Here is a 12,646-nt window from a genome sequence, read left to right as displayed (position 1 = left end):
GGTTCTCTATTCTCTGATCTGTGATGCCCAGAGTGATAAACTGATCATGGGAAGGTCTGCCTGGACCTCAGGGCACTTCTGGGTCCAACTGCAAAGGACTGGCAACAGGATGCAGGTCTCTTGTTGTCTTTTGTGCTCTGTGAGGCATTTGGTGGGCCACTGTGAGATACTGGAAGCTGGACTAGATGGCCTGATGCAGCCAGGCTCTTATGTTCACGCTGGACATCAGTGGCATAAAGAGAGGCACCAGCATCCTTCCCACTAACAGTAACTCTTCTCTTCACAAGGACAGAACTTAACACACATTAAAGGTCTGTATACAGAAAAAACAGAGTAGATGTGGGCAGAGGAAGGGAATGGATGTGGCTTTCATTTGTCTACTGCAACTGTCTAGTAGCAACTGTTACCCTACAGATGCCTGATCTCGAAAGCTAAGCAGGGTCAGGCCTGGTTAGTGCTTGGATGGGAGACCACCTGGGAATACCAGGTGCTGTAGGCTTATACCACAGTCTTTCAAGACTGAGGGTTGCCAAACAAACACTGCAACAGAACTAATACAAGGAGAGTGGTTCAAACTGATCCAAGGGAAAAGAAGTTCCCCATCCCTAAGCTAAGAATTTCTATTATTATTCTTATATTTTTACCCAGCCTTTTGCAGCATTTCCACCACTTCATTCTTATTTGCTACCACAGTCTTAACAATTCTTCTGTTTAACTTCTTTACAACCATGGGTCTGGAATATCTGAGGGATACCCTCTGCCACCACCACTACCCCCAAGGGATCTACTAAGGTGACCCTACTGTGGGTTGCTTTGCCAAGCAATGCTAGACTAGCATCTACCAGGAGCAGTGATATCCTGTCAATAAGAACATAAGAAGAGCCCTGCTGGATCAGGCCAAAGGCCCACCTAGTCCAGCTTCCTGCATCTCACAGCAACCCATCAGATTCCTCCAGGGGCACACAACAAGATACCTGCTTCCTGTTGCCGCTTCCTTGCACCTGGCATTCTGAGGTAGCCTACTTCTAAAACCAGGAGGCTGCACATACCCATCATGGTTTGTAACCTATAATGAACTTTCCTTCTAGAAATCTTTACAATTCCCTTTCCAAGGCATTTAGGCCAGATGCCACTACATCTTGTGGCAAGGAGTTCCGCCGATTAAAGGGCCAAACACCCTTGAAAAGGAAACCCACCAGATCCACACTCTTAACTACCCTTCTTTTTAAACTGCTTGTCTCTGGCTGCATGCGCCTCACGCAGTTGACTCCTGCTGCTTTTAATGAATTGGTCTTATTATTCTTGGAGTGCCACTTTGGGAACTGCAAAGCGAAAAAGCAATTTACAAACAACTGCAATAAATTCATTCTAATAAGAAGCTTCCCCGAGGTAGATACAATGAATTACATCTGATTTTCCTTTTGCTCAATTCCTACCAAAACCTCACCTTCTGCCAGTTTGGCCATAAGCTGCAGCTGGGAGCCAGTGGTGCCGAGATTAAGGGCTGCCCGGTCGGGTTCATCACCACCATCAGGAAAGGTGATGTCGGTGGTGCCATCTAACCGTTCAGTGACTTGCCCAACCCTCATGGGTCGGCCAGCCAGCTCAAAACCATTCAGCTGCTCCAGAGCGCGCCGGGCACATTCGGCCTCAGCAAACTGAGGGAGAGAGGAAGGGGGGGGGGAAAAGACAGTTGCTCTCAGTGTGCCTTTTAGAAGGAAAAACATCAGGTACCCCCCCCCCCCCCAAAGCAGGTGAGATACTTGACACATACTGTGATGAAACCATAACCCTTGGACTGGCCAGTATCCTGGTCACGCATCAGTACAATGCTATCAATCTGCATTGAGGAGAGGGAAACAGAAAAATCAGAGCTCAAAGAAGTTGCATGCAATCCCCTAAGCCTCACATCCCATCTCCATTTCTTCCAACAGCAACCAACCTTGCCAAAGGGCTCAAAGATTCCACGCAGCATCTCTTTGGTGATGTTGCAGTGAAGGGAGCCGACATAGAGCCGCATGGGCCCTCCGCTGCCTTTCTGAAGGTTGTTTGCCATGGCCGCCAGTCGGTTCTTCTCCGCCTGAAGCCACGGACACAACAAGGGGATTAGAAACAGCCACAAGTAATTGGCATGATTTAATTAAAAAAACTGACTGTTCTAACTGCCCTTCTAAATCACTGTCCCAAAGTGGCTCTTAAGAACAAAGCAACAGCATGGTAAGCGTTTAAGTAGTCAAGCCGGCTGTAATCCAGAGGAATCATTTATATGAGCGCAAGTGACAATTCCTGCCCCAGTGCTCCTACAGTCCGTCAGGCAAGCCAATGCTTAGCAATAGAAGCAGCCTGAAACAGCAGCTACGGAACCTACAACAATGAAAGCAGAGTCCTGGTTGCATGCACAGTTTCGTCACGTGTATGTCACCAGCTGACCTTCCCCTTCCAGTATTAATTTTGGGAAACGTGGGAGAAACAAGAGCACTCAGCGAGGGTTTATTGCTAATCCTGGACTTCAATAGGCAGTATTCCCAGTTTTTCCTTAAGCATACCAACCTTCACTTCCGCCAAACATTTGTTTGCTGAACACGTTAGAATTGCCTCAAAGTCCATTCATTTCCTCAGCAGTCTTTACAACATCCACACACTTTTCTGCCACAGCCAACTCTGGGCAGCACAACACACACCTCTCTTCACCCTCTCTGCCACTCAAATTAGAGCAAGTCCATATATGTTTCATACCTGGGAGGCTTGCACAATAATGGGTACACCCAGGAGGCGCTGCCCCGTCAGTCCAATGGCTAGTGGCACTGACTGGATCTCACAGAACTCCACATAGGCAATACCCTTGGAGCGACGGGAGTTCCGGTCAGAGATGATCCGCACATCACGCACCTGACCAGGGAACAAGGAGAAAAACCAAGTGAAAAAAAGATATAGGAATCAGGGCTGTGGAGTCAGGAGGCAGAACTTCTGCCTCAAGACTCCACCCAAAATTGCCTCCAACTCCGCAGCCCTGGCAGGAACTATATACAAGAAGGGCTCGTTGTATTATTTAATGTTTATTTAGTGCCAGAGATTTAGGCCTGTACATGGTAAACCAGCAATACTGAGGCCTTTAAATCTACTTTGGCGGGGACGGGACAGACAGTGGAAGCAGGTGACAGAACCTCACCTTGCCAACTGCAGAAAAGAAGTCCTCCAGATCACGGGGGCGGATGCGGGCAGCCAGCTGCATGCAGAATACAGTGCGGGCATCACGCTCCTCTGGGCTCAGGCTACCTAAGGGCTCCCTGCAGGGGACAGGAGAAGATAGGTGGATGCAGGGGAAAAGGGCTCAAACCCACAAGGAGGAATTCAACATCCTCCTGACCAAAGACCCATTCCCTTCAACAGAGCACTCACCGGAGGGGGCTTTTCTCTCTGTACAGGGGACTCTTGCTGTGTCCGAACCTCCGCCTGCGGAAACAGTATGCCAGGTAAGATGGTCTACCTCGACTCTGGCACAAGAGAGTTGTCAAACTACAGTGGACCCTTTTTATCCACAGATTTTTCTATCTATGGATGGGGGGGTCCCCTGTTAAAAAATGTAAAATCAGTAAGAAAATAGCTTTCCCTATCTTTGTGTTGTTCACAGGGCAGTCTTCTGTGCTCCTGTAAGTCATTGCCAGGTCAGGCAGTGCATTCTGGGGTAAGACAGGGCTGAGGGATGGGGGTCACGCAACCAGGAAGGGGCTTACAGAAGCGCAGAAGACTGCTCTACAGCCCTGCAAACAGCATGAAGGTAAGGAAGGCTATTTTCTTACCAATTCTTCCTTTTTAAAAAGGACTCAAGTATCTGGAGCCACCGCCCCAGGGAACCAAACCCCCACAAATACTGAGACTACTATATGGACCGGAGCAGATCCCTCTATCCTTGTCATCTGTCAGAGTCCACGCCAACAAGAGTTGGGTCATCTCAAGCAGTAGCCTATCTACAAAGATGGGTGCTGGATCCTATGCAACCCATTCTTACTCTTGTCTGGAGCCACTGTGCTAGAAAGCCATACTGATGCCTCTTTCTCAGCTCTCTTTCACCTGTGGCACCTTCCAGGGGAAAAGGTGGTGGGGAGAGAACTGGAAAAACAGCATTAGCATATTTCAGAACTACACAATGGGGCAAAAGGAGCTTGGGCAGTTGCAAGTCGCCTTAAGGGCCCTGTAGTGAGGTATAAATCTCTTAAATAAAATAAATAAATACAGCAGGGAAGGTATTTATACTAAGGAGGGGTATGTGTGCAGCAACAGAGGACTTGGCCCCCTGATGTCATGCCGATACGATTCAGCCTCCACGGTCATTTTAACCAATCAGCACTAACAGAGATATGGACTATTTTCTCTCTCAAGCCGAACATTGGCCCATGCATTGCCCTGTGAGAGGAGGGTTATAGTGTCCCTTACCCAGGGGGTGGGGGGCTACGGTAGCGCACTCTCTCATCCCGCCGACGCTCTCTGCTGCGGGATCTGCTGCCTCGCCTACGGTCCCGGCTGCGGCTTCGATGGCGGCTTCTGCTTCGGTGACGGCTGCGGCGATCCCGGCTGCGTCTACGGTGGCGGTCTCGATCCCGACTGCGGCTGGAAAGGTTTCGGAAAATCAGAAGGACTAACGAGAATGTGACCCGTCTTCATCATCCCTCCCATTACTAGGCTATAAGTGAGGGCACCAAGTAAGTCAGCCTGGGCATCAGAGTGGACAGGAGACAAGGAAAATAGTGGCAGGGAGAAAGTGCCCTCACCCAGCCACAGATGGCCATGGGAGAAAGCTGGTCCACAGCAGTCATGCCCGTCTAGTGGTTGAAGTTCAACTTTGTCCCAGCCCAGATCCTCTGGGAAAGGCTCACTGTTTGCCCCAGATTAGCTACCAAACCACCTAGGTACACTTTGAATCAGAATTGTTCTGAATCAGACCACTGGTCCATCAAGGTCTGCATTGTCAAGAAGTACTTGGTAGTGGCTCCCCAGAGTTTCAGGAAGGAGTTTTCTCTATCCTGCCTGGAGAGGCCATGGATTGAACGTTCAACCTTCCACATGCAAAGCACACGCTCTGCCAGTGAGCCACAGCCCTCCCTATAGTTCTCTCCATACCTGTCCATTCTTACCTGTGTCTGTGGTCACGGCTCCTGCTACGACTCCTGCTTCTTTTCTTTTTGCTGTAATTGGGAAGGAAAGAGAGGAGAGTTGTGCTCACAAACCTGGGGGAGCAGAAGGGGAACAAAAGGAGGCCACAGGAGGCACACTGCATCACCTGCTGCTTTCTCCGCTGCTGCTGCTGCTGCTGGGGGCACTCTCTTTTTTTACTTCCTTGCCTTGCTCTTCCTGAGCTGGCTAGAAGTTGAAAACAAGACAAAAGGTTAGGACGTAGCCCCCCCACCTCCCTCTCCTGTCCTGAAGCCCAGTCCAGCCTGCTCCCGACCGCTTTCATACATTACCTGTGCTGTGGGGGGATCAGTTGGTGGCTTGGAGGGTCCTGGCTGGGCCTGGAGCAAACACAGGAGGGGTGGGCCCAGCAAGGAAAGATCACTGAGACACACAGGGAGAGGGGGGCACAGACATGCACATTCTCCACCCTGTCTTCCCCCCAAAGACTTGCCAACCTCCTACTCTGCCCTCCTTCAGGTATCAGGCCAAGATCTGACTTCTCCAGTAAGATTTTGGGCTAAGCTAATATATACGGTTTTGGATTTCTGTTTAATCACCAAGGACCTGTTTTTCTGCTCTGCTGCATTCTTTTTGCTGCTTGTTCTCATTTCACATTTCAAAATGCTTTTGCTATGTTGCATTCTGAATGTCTGTTAGTTTTGAGTTACTTGTTAACAAAATTAAAACAAATTTATTCTGACCAAGAAAATGCCACTCCCTGAAATGTCACTTCCTAACCAACTGACAGACTTGATAGAGACTCAAAGAACGACAGGCAGAAGAATCAAGAACATTAATTATTTGGGGGAAGGAAAGCCAAACATTGCTTTCAAATCACCCCATTTTGTAGAGTAAAAACAAGTTCCATTTTTAAAGTCTTGTATTTTTTCTTTGATATGGGAAAGGCAGGATATAAATCGCTCAGATAAATATTTTTAATTGGGGGTGGTGGTGGTGAATAAATACCAAAAGAGTGAGTATCTAAGCTGACTTCACAGACTTAAGAAATACAAGTCTACAACACCCCTCAATCAAAGAGGATGGCATAGTAGTTCTGGAGTTGGACTTAGACCTGGAAAATGCAGGTTCAAATCCCCACTCAGCCATGAAGCTTCTTGGGTGACCTTGGGCCAGTCATTATCTCTCAGCCTAACCTACCTCACAGAGCTGTTGTGAGGGCAAAACGAGGGAAGGAACTATGTACACCACTCTGAGCTCCTTGGAAGAAGGGCAGTATAAAAATGTGAAACTACAGGCCTTTCCTCCATATACTGTTATAGGAGACCCATAGTGACTGCTAAAGGTAAAAACAATGGTTCTGTGGCAAAGAGATGAGCCCCTTGGAAAGTCTGAACTCCAGGTAAAGTTTCATTCAGAACAGTAAGAAGCTATAGTGAGAAGCTACAAGTACCTTCAAATTAACAGGTTTCAAATCCAAGTGACTTTGTTAAGGGATGGTAAGGCTCAGTTCAGTGCTACGGCAGATCCTCACACCCATATCACCTGGCTCTTTCCAATTCAAACACCAGCAAATGGTTTCTTAAACAAATAATGCAATTTGGAGTCGTCATAGGTGCAGCAACTGAACCTTCCAAAGGGTTCACTCTGTTTCACCCAAATACCAAGTCTGCTCACTCCCATTTAGAACCTGATGCTGTGCTCACTTTCCTGAGAATACCGGCTTTTATGGCATAGGAAGAAGTCCCAGTCACTGTTTCGCCTGCCTAGAACACCAGTGACCAAAGTCACCCCAGGCAGATTCACCTGGAAGATTGAAACACACCCAGCAAGATATCAAAATTCACAAAAAAAAATTATCCACAAGTACAAAATTTGCACTCCTTAAAATGGAATAGACTCTTGACCAGGGGTGCTCACACTTTTTTGGCTCGAGAGCTACTTTGAAACCCAGCAAGGCCCGGAGATCTACCAGGGGGGAAGGAAGCGTCTGACAGACACCCCCTTTAATGTATGGAGCCCCTGCTGGAGTCTAGTCAGTTTCGTCAGTTTTGTTGCTGCATGCCTGAAGAGCAGCTAAAGTGTCAGTTTCAGTGTCAGCTAAATATGTCAATTTCGTCTAGTCACTAGACAAAACTGACATATTAACAGTTTGGAGAGACAGGGCTCCACGATCTACTCATTTTGCCTCGCGATCTACCGATAGATAGCGATCCACCTATTGAGCACCCCTGCTCTTGACCCATTTGACATGGTAACAATCCATGTCCCCTGTAAGGGGTCCCTGCCACCATGTGGAATCCTGCTTTTGTTGCGCAGACACTCAGTGTTGATGTTAAGCATCATCACCAAACTTCTGGGTTGCTGAGCTCCATGCTGCTTGGAGCCAAGCAGCCAGGCAGCCCAAAGGGAATACTGGCAGCAACTCCAAATGGAGCCGAGTGATCTAACCAACAAACATGGAGCAAGAAGAAAGAGCTTTAGCAAAATTGTGGCCATGGTAGCATCCACTGATTTCTTTGGGACTTGCCTCCCAAAAAATGTGGAGTTCAGAATCACAGTTTTAGAGAAATAAACCCTGAAACATGGCACACTGTGCCAATGAACGCACAATCGGTCAGGTTTTATTCTGCGTTTTGTTTGGTAGGAATGGAGAGTCATGGTTTGGAATTTATATTGGGGGGGGAAGGACAGTTCTGTGAACTGCGGGACGTGACAGGAACTGAGAGTTATGGCAAATGGCTACAGGCTCAGTTGAACCAAGAAGCCTGTCCCAGGACTATTCCAGCTTACACCTTGAGTAGAAACTGCTTCATGGTCATCAGTTCTGTCTCTGCACCAGAAGGGTTAGACATTCTACTAAAGTTACTGCATCACACCACAGTTTTGGTAGCATGGCTAAGAATTCTTTCCACAGGTTGTGCATGTCGCAGATTCCGGGATCCTCACCTCCTCTTTCTTGTATGGGGCTTCCAGCATGGCCTCTATCACAATGTCAAAGTCGTCCGAGGCCATGCCGTCCTCTTGGCTCTGTGAGTAGAAACATAAGGAAAAGGGTTGAATACAAAAGCTCCCCACACCGCTACCTACCCAAAGGAAAAGAACAGGTGGCAAGGGCAGATACTCACTGGGTCATGGGATGGATTGGGGAACGCCGGATCCATGGCTGGCCCAAACAGGTGGGCTCCCCACCACCCCGAGGTGCAAGAACTGCTAGTGGAGAAGGGCTTCTAGCAGGCAAAGAATTTGATCACAGCCTAAAGAAGATGAAACATGAGTGGAATTGAGACATGGGCTATGCAGGCAGGGGGTACTATGCACGTTGCTCGGATACACTGTGTTCTAGACCCCAGAACAGAGGTGCTTTCTGAAACCTACCAACCAGTGACTGCTGGGATTCTAGAACATCAGCACACAAGCGCAGATCTTCTCTCACATTGTCTTCCAAACTCTTATGCAAATGAGACCCTATAGCAACCTCCTCCTACCTCTTCTTCCATTCTTGAACAAGCCCACCTCAGAAAACCCTTGATCCAGGGACCTATACTTCACATTCCTCCTAGAGACCTCACCTCATATCCCAAAACACCACTCAAGCAATCCACAAGACATCACTATTTCTTCTGTAGGACTAAGGTAGGCTACTTAGATACACTTGCATTTATTTTAGTCAATATCTGCTTTGGAACAAGTAGAGTGGGTGGAGAGACAGCACTTGTGTGCCAGTTTTTATGTGCAAGGAAGACTGAGAACATGTAAGATGAGGGGAGGGAATGTCGAAAGGTCAAGCAACATATATTTGCAATTTCTGAAAGGTTCAACTTGGAATGATGGGAAGCCTACCCCAGATAGCCCAACCCTACACAATCTGTATTATTTTGGAATTATTTCTTTGGAACTTCCCAGGACAGAGTTGCAGCCTAAGGAGGCAACCCCATATGCTCTTCTCTATGAGTTAAATATCACTGAATGTTTTTAAAACATCAATGACAAAAGAATTTTTTTTTTTAGGGAACTCAAACACAATACAATTAAGCAAAACAGAATAAATTGACCCCTAAGGACCTTTTTAAAGAATTGCTAAATCTCAGTTGGTAGGATGGTGGTGCTTGAGCAGGAACTCAGATGCAGAATGGAGTACACAGGAAGCACAAAAGAGAGAGGGCAGCCTTTACAGCACCCATGACATTTTCACAAGTTAATTTTAACTTAAAACTAAGAACAAACAGGTAACCAATGCAGTTCAAACAGAACTGCAGTTTGATATACCACCTGTCTGGTCTCAGATAATATTTTTGCAAAGCTTGCGTAGGATGGGGCTGAAAAGTCTTCAAAAAAACAAAAAGGGGGAGAGGGGAAAATTACCATAATCTTTTCTCCAGCCAGAAGACCAACACAGGCAATATGAGATTCTACCTTGACACATTTGGCACACAGTGGTGGCCATATACAGTTTTAGGCCATGCAAAACAGCTTCCCTCTCACTCTTTGCAATCCCTTTCTAAGCCTACCCTACTCTAACTTCTGCATCCCCTCAACTCACCAGCAGCCACCTCTACAGCTGGTGAGCACACAAAATCTTTGCACATGGCTGCAGGTATGCAGCTCTGCTACCGTGCAAGAATCTGCAGATTGGGGCAACAATCCAATACTAGCTTTACAAGAGGCCATGAAGCACCCCTTCCTACAGCACACTCCTTCCTCCAGGAAACAGGCTGGAGGACCTACTGACAGTAGAGGCTCCCAAACAGTCTCTTCAGCTTTCATGAGGGGCACACAAGTTTTTGGTGACTGGAAAATGAAACTGCTGCAAACAGAAGGAAAAGCATTTCATGCTCTGCCTGTTGAAGGATCATTTTCCTCCTTGGAACTCTGTCCCCTCCACTGAGCACCACTATCACTCTGTACCTAAGAGAACCCCAAAGCAGGAGCAGTCCTAAGAATCTGCTTATTCTGGGTGACTAACAGATGGCAAGTCACAGGCAGTAATATGTGACACTTGAGGAGATGTTTACTTCAGAATTCCCAAGTAGACATTATGTTCACTTATTAAAACATAATCCTTCCAAAAGAAAACAGAGCAAATTTATTTTTTTTTAAGTGTCTCATGGCTTGACTTCTTGTTTTAAAGCAATTAAACTTTGGTACCATTATGGAAATAACCCATAATGGTCCCCATGAGCCATACCCCTGCCTTAAAGTCTTTCCAAACTTTGCACCTCCAACTAAAGAGCTGAGCCTTTTCCTAGTGCAGCCACTGAAGACTTTCGGAGTCCCAGAAGAAACTTCAACTGAGCACCTACTTCCTACCTTCTAGTAACTTACCCAGGCAAGAAGAAACACAAGAAAATATCCGGGTAGGATACATCATGCATTGTTGACTATAATGTGACAGTCTCCTGAATTTCTTCTATTAAAAACAAGTTAATAAAAGAATCACAGCCTACTCCATCTGGACCCTCAGGGGAATGAGGTGAACATTTGGTTGCTCATTGTGATGAATTTGCCCAGCACTTTGCAGATAAAATTTCTCACATCCACCACAAAGCAGATTCCACACTGAGGGTGCCTGTTAATATTCAACCGCTCTTGGTCCTATTATTTTGGGCACTTTATAGCTTGTACGATCCACGGAGGTGAACAAGATCCTTCAGAGTACGAGTCTACCTGCTTCCCTTAACCAGCTTGGCTTAGAAGATCTACTGGGAGAGAGGACTGGCTGTGGAGACAGGTGATGAATTCGTTCCTGACAAAGAAGGTGTTACTGCTGTACTAGAGTTGGCAGTGATTCCTCCACTCCTGAAGAAGCCCTGCAGTCCACCAGATTTGATAATTTCCAGCCAATCTTTAACCTCGCTTTTCTGAGCAAGATGGTTAAGCAGGTCCCAACTTCAGGTTGAACCTGAATGAAATGGTTTATCTGCATCTCTTTCAATCTGGCTTCAGACCAAGTTCTGGGACAGAATCAATCTTGGATGCAAGAATGGATGACCTATACTGTCCTACTGGACCTCTTGGATGCAAGAATGGATGACCTATACTGTCCTACTGGACCTCTTGGATGCAAGAATGGATGACCTATACTGTCCTACTGGACCTCTCAGCACTTCTTGACTTTATTAACTATGGTGTCCTTCAGGGTTGGTTGGCTGAATCAGAGGTACCAAGTTAGGGTGGTTCCACTCCTTGGCCGACAAATCCCAGAAGGCGGTGTTGGGTGATGCCTGCTTGGCAACTTGGCCCTTAACGTGAGGGGTACCACAGGTATCTGGTCTGTCCCCGTGCTGTTTAACATCTACATAAAACTGTTGGGAGAAATCATCTGAGGATTTGGGATGGGTTTGGTGGCAACCAATATGCAAATGACATCCAGCTCTATCAAATAGTGGGGAGGCTGCTGAGGTTCTGGACTCTTCCCTGGAGGCTACTGGGAACTGGATATGGAGAAACAAGCTGGAATTAAATCTGGAGAAAATAGGGATCTTTTTCTGTAAAACCATGATGAAGGTACTGGATTGTCAGCCTGTTCTGAACGGGATTGCACTCCCTCTGTAGGAGCAGGTTCACAGCCAGGGAGTTCTCCTTATCATCAGCTGGCAGTCAGGGGCACTTTTGTCCAGCTTCAGCTGGTATGCCAGCTACCACCACCCTTGAGAGCAGACAACTGCGGCCTATGCGCTGGTGACATCAAGACTTGATTACTGCAAAAATGTCTACATGGTGCTGTTTCTTTCAGGTTGCTGTTCCAGAGGCTACACTGGCTGCTGGTTCATTTCTGGGTACAATTCAAGGTGCTTATTTTGATTTCTAAAGCTGTTTATGGCTTGGGACCAGGGTGCCCGAGTGACCACCTTCTTACATACATTCCAGTTCATCATCTGATGAGGTCCTCCCATGTGTGCTGCTGTTGAATGAGTCCAGGGAGCTGCAACAAGGGGAAGGACCTTCTGTATAGCAGCATCACAATTAAAGAACCTCTCCTTTTTAATTGAAATCTGCACCCTCCCTGGCAGTTTTCCAGCAGAATTTTTTTTTTGCTTTTTTTATTTGATCTTCTCGTTGTAGTATGGGCTATTTATTTATTGGGGGGGGGGTTATGCTGGCTGAATATTGCAATGTTATTTTGCCATGATATCCATACTACTTGTATTTGATTGCTACTTACTATCTGATTGCCATTTTTTAAAATGCTGTTTTTATTATGTTTGTACTGTATTTCTTATTTTATTGCAGACCTCACATGCCCCTTTGCAAAAGGAAAGGCAGAGTTAAAATGGTTTAAATAAATAAGGGCACAATCCTAACCCCGTATGTCAGTGCTTTCCAGCCTTACTTTGAGGAGGCCTCCGTGAGTGACACTCAACTGCAGGATGCAGCACGTGTCCCATTGGCACCACTATGCTAGTGCTGGAAAGCAAAGACATAAGGGGTTAGAACTGCTCTCTAACTGTGGTTTGGGATGTACTCCCAGTGTTCTGCCATAACCTATAAAGCTCTCTGTGACTCCCACATGTAC

At 46.8% G+C, this 12,646-nt stretch overlaps 1 protein-coding gene across 7 annotated transcripts in view; it reads right to left on the bottom strand.

Moving 5' to 3' along the window:
- RBM23 (RNA binding motif protein 23) overlaps nt 1–12,646 on the bottom strand; it is a 443,258-nt gene that overhangs the window by 423,540 nt on the left and 7,072 nt on the right. For 6 of the 7 annotated variants that reach the window (XM_066627507.1, XM_066627508.1, XM_066627506.1 and 3 more), the window contains exons 2-13: nt 8,259–8,387; nt 8,080–8,160; nt 5,463–5,510; nt 5,279–5,358; nt 5,133–5,183; nt 4,435–4,608; nt 3,400–3,453; nt 3,170–3,287; nt 2,737–2,889; nt 1,943–2,080; nt 1,775–1,840; nt 1,448–1,658 (exon numbers count right to left, since the gene is read on the bottom strand). In XM_066627507.1, coding sequence (XP_066483604.1) covers nt 1,448–1,658; nt 1,775–1,840; nt 1,943–2,080; nt 2,737–2,889; nt 3,170–3,287; nt 3,400–3,453; nt 4,435–4,608; nt 5,133–5,183; nt 5,279–5,358; nt 5,463–5,510; nt 8,080–8,160; nt 8,259–8,294 — 1,210 coding nt within the window. In that variant the 5' untranslated portion in view covers nt 8,295–8,387. The remainder of the gene's footprint in view (nt 1–1,447; nt 1,659–1,774; nt 1,841–1,942; nt 2,081–2,736; nt 2,890–3,169; nt 3,288–3,399; nt 3,454–4,434; nt 4,609–5,132; nt 5,184–5,278; nt 5,359–5,462; nt 5,511–8,079; nt 8,161–8,258; nt 8,388–12,646) is intronic. The other variant, XM_066627511.1, reaches the window with a different exon arrangement.

The sequence above is a fragment of the Tiliqua scincoides genome, chromosome 5 (genome assembly GCF_035046505.1).
Source record: "Tiliqua scincoides isolate rTilSci1 chromosome 5, rTilSci1.hap2, whole genome shotgun sequence".
NCBI classification, from domain to species: domain Eukaryota; kingdom Metazoa; phylum Chordata; class Lepidosauria; order Squamata; family Scincidae; genus Tiliqua; species Tiliqua scincoides.
The sequence above is the reverse complement of the archived record's forward strand: the minus strand, read 5'-3'. Positions and strand labels throughout refer to the sequence as shown.